This window comes from Aplysia californica, unplaced genomic scaffold (assembly GCF_000002075.1).
Source record: "Aplysia californica isolate F4 #8 unplaced genomic scaffold, AplCal3.0 scaffold00002, whole genome shotgun sequence".
NCBI lineage: Eukaryota > Metazoa > Mollusca > Gastropoda > Aplysiida > Aplysiidae > Aplysia > Aplysia californica.
The window spans coordinates 1,338,431-1,342,196 of NW_004797272.1; the positions used below are offsets into that span (position 1 = coordinate 1,338,431).

The 3,766-nt window shown below is 39.4% G+C and overlaps 1 protein-coding gene across 1 annotated transcript in view; it reads right to left on the reverse strand.

Moving 5' to 3' along the window:
* Nucleotides 1-3,766, reverse strand: part of LOC101851378 (polypeptide N-acetylgalactosaminyltransferase 5) — an 11,951-nt gene continuing 8,185 nt past the window's right edge. Inside the window, exons 7-8 of the mRNA XM_035971826.1 lie at nucleotides 2,508-2,612; nucleotides 1-1,087 (exon numbers count right to left, since the gene is read on the reverse strand). Coding sequence (XP_035827719.1) covers nucleotides 929-1,087; nucleotides 2,508-2,612 — 264 coding nt within the window. The 3' untranslated portion in view covers nucleotides 1-928. The remainder of the gene's footprint in view (nucleotides 1,088-2,507; nucleotides 2,613-3,766) is intronic.

Below are 3,766 nucleotides of genomic sequence, written 5' to 3' on the forward strand. Positions count from 1 at the left end.
ACACTATCTCACTGCTCCTGACCCCCACGTATTTTTCTTCTCTAAACCAGTAGCATGTATGGCCTCACACACACACAGTGACGATTATTCTAAATTATGCAAACCGACCATAACGTCATGGTGCCAACGTTTTGGAGGAGGTATTTTTTCATTTTTGATATGTCGTGAAAAAGCATTTTCATTTGCTTAGAGTATGGCCATAAAGATTAATAGACTATAACCATTTTTAATGTTAAGAAACGGTGACAATTATCAGAACGTATTGCTTCCGTATTAAAAATGAACGTGTGGGATAGAGCATACACAGATAAAAAAGTTCCCGGGCTACTGTACTTACACAATTAACTTAAAGATTGGTAAACGTATTGAAAAAAATAAAAGTATAAAACCCGTTTGCTTTATGGAATCGGTTTAAGCGATGCACATTAAAATCTAAATTCGAATTTCTATTAATTTTGTTTTTCTTAATAATACTCCGCACGCTAGATGCTATGCCCTTTATATAGAGGAATATGCACAAGGAACAAGATTACAGCTTGACTCTGTAAAGACCCTCAGATGTCCAGAGCACATCCTTTCCTTTTCCTTAATGGAGCCAAAAATGTGAGAAGTATACCATTATCTCCCCAGGTACCACAGTGAGCCGTGGTGCAGAAATATCTGGTTCAAATCCACACCTCGGAATTTCAAAACTTTGGACAGTCCGAGAAGCTTTGCGTCTCTCCATCCTATTGGCTAGGTTCCCTCAGAAACTCTTTCAGTCGAAGTGCAAGCATACCCCTACCCTTGGATAACTGCACTGCACTAAAAAAGGAGAACAACAATACTGAAAAATAGTCCCAGGAAAGAGGGGCATATTTGAAAATAATTCGTCTTATTGTGCCCAGTTTAGGATGAAATATTAAAGAAAAAACGCGAAACAAAAAAGTTATCTGTGTGATCTGATACTCACCTCTCGGTGAAGCCAGTATTGGAAACCTTGATCTTTGATAGGATGGCACTGGTAGAGTATAACATCCTCCCCGCCATTGTGGTCGAAGCAGGCATCATCACGTCGTATCTCGTTGTCCTTACTCATCATCCATAACTGTGAGCAGCAAGAGGAAGGATTCTTTTAATGGGGCGAATTTGACAGGATAGGCCAGGATGTACCGTGACGTCTTGACGGAATACGAAATGATTGCAATCAAAACAGTGGTATAGTCCGGACTACACCAAATGGACAATTTGTCGACCTCATTACGGAGAAACTAAAAGGCGAATTGCCCTAATTTTTTTGCATGTGCCTTAGACACCCTGTATTGCTATGGTTTTAGCACAGTACTATATTTGCTATAAAAAGTGCGCGCGTTGAGTTTAATGAACAATTAATTAATAATTATTATAGAAAGCACCTCTATATATAGGTTGCATGCGCACGAAAATCGAGATTTTTAAAGTCTTTTAGAATTCAGAGACGCATGCAAAAAAACAGAGATTCGCTTCTTAGATTCGGTGTAATGAGGTGGAGAAGTTGTCCATTTGGTGTTGTCCGGACTATAGCGTTTACACTTACCTTGATAGTCCACAATATATTGTTCCCATGCTCTCTCTTTCTCTCTCTCTCTCTCTCTCTCTCTCTCTCTCTCTCTCTCTCTCTCTCTCTCTCTCTCTCTCGCTCTCTCTGTCTCTCTCTCGCTCGCTCTGTCTCTCTCTCTCTCTATGTGTATATGTGTATATATGTACATACATACATACATACATACATACATACATATATATATATATATATATATATCGCTCTTTCAATCTGTCAATGACTCCTTGTCTGCAAATATGGGTTTGTGTGTGCGCACAAGTGCTTGTATGGCCATCAAAAGTACTCATTGGTCTTACTGTATTTATAGAATATCAATTACTGGGCTATAAGACCCTTGGGAACTTTCGCTTACAGTCAACTTTGGCAGTACATGAATAATCAATTTCGATGGCATTTCCAATTCTGGTTCTCACTACCCCATGGGTTATCAAGTATAAAGATCACATAAATAATGAGTTGGTGAGTATCAAAATTGGTAAAACAAGTCATATGAAGAGTTCTTGACTTCAGTGAAAACAAAGATACTGTACCCTACGTAGGCTGTACTATCTTTGGAGAAAATACGAAAACTGAAGTGGAACAGGAACGTCATATTATGATCATTAGGACAGGCCAAGACTACCATCCTACAAGGAAAAGATCAATAAAGGAGGCGAAGAAGCTTGCCGGAAACGCAGGGAAGACAACATCAAAGATTGTACTAGCCATAACTGGAACACCATATCACAGAGAGCTGGGAACCACGAAGAGTGTGAGAAGCTGATTGTAAAATCTACAATGGTGCCCCAACTCAGCTGTCAGCCAGACTATAGGGTATGTGAAGGTAATGAAGAAATAGTGACACGTTTGTGTGTGTGTTTGTGTGTGTGTGTGTGTGTGTGTGTGTGTGTGTGTGTGTGTGTGTGTGTGTGTGTAACCTTTTACCTACCTGGTTTCCCCATTGGCCGTGACACTGGTACGCCTCCAGTTTGATCAACTTGTGTAGAGCGTCAGATCGACCGTCCAAACACACAGGCGCTGCTGCACTGCGAAGCTGGCATTTAAAAAAGAAGCGTAAAATATAACTCGTTGATTTGACAATTTCAAAGAAAGACAGATTTATTTTTAACCCCTTCACTGCTAGACTAAGGGCTGACGTCTCCTCTGTGTGCTTTGTTTAAAAGGCATCAATTTTCAAAAGAACTCGGAAGAAAACTACAAGTGACTGTTAAAATGTCTGTCGAGCCAACTACATGTACTACAAATGATTTGAGAATATCATCATCATCATCATCATCATCATCATCATCATCATCATCATCATCATCATCATCATCATCATCATCATCATCATAATCACAACCACCCTCACCATTATCATCATCATTACCACCATCATCATCTCCAAAAGCTGTCAATTGTCAGGTCTCTAGTACTCAGAATCAAATACACATGTGACGTAATAACAATAACAGCCTTCCTATTGACTGTCTCTGACGACAATAAAGAAAGAAAGCAGAATCGTGTTCTGTTTACAAGTAAAACAAGGCAATGAAAAAAACTGTTTTATCATTATCTCAAAAGCGAAATAATGTAGCGATGAAGAGAACTGTTTTATCATTATCTTCAAGTAAAATATGTCGATGAACAGAACTATCATCACCATACAAGTAAAATTATGGCGATGACAACTATCATCATGAAAGAAATCCCGCCGAGCGCTTCGCCTATTTTCCCCCCTTTTATTCTTACCACTATAATGAATCATTTTCATTGTGGCTCCGATTTTGGAGTGTTTGAAAAACGACTGTGGATGGTTGGCAGGTGTTCTGGGGTGGTTTCCTCCTTATTCCCTATCAAACATTAGCTGCTATTGTCCTTATCTCTCCTCCTTTTGTTTCTATGTAACTCTCTAGTAACACATTTAATCTTCTGCACTTATATCATGACCTATTTATTGTGTTGCAAGTGCCGTAAAACACTGACTAAAACTAAACCGTAAAACGATTGTTTGTTCAAGCATTACTCAGTCAATAATGACTTAGGTGGAATCCCGCATACACAGCCGTGGTTTAGTGTCAAACACGAGTTATTTATTGAAGCCTTTCAAATCATGATCGCCTGCGCTACATCCATCTGAGTTATGGCCCGAGATAGAGGGAGGAGAGAGAGAGAGAGAGAGAGAGAGAGAGAGAGAGAGAGAGAGAG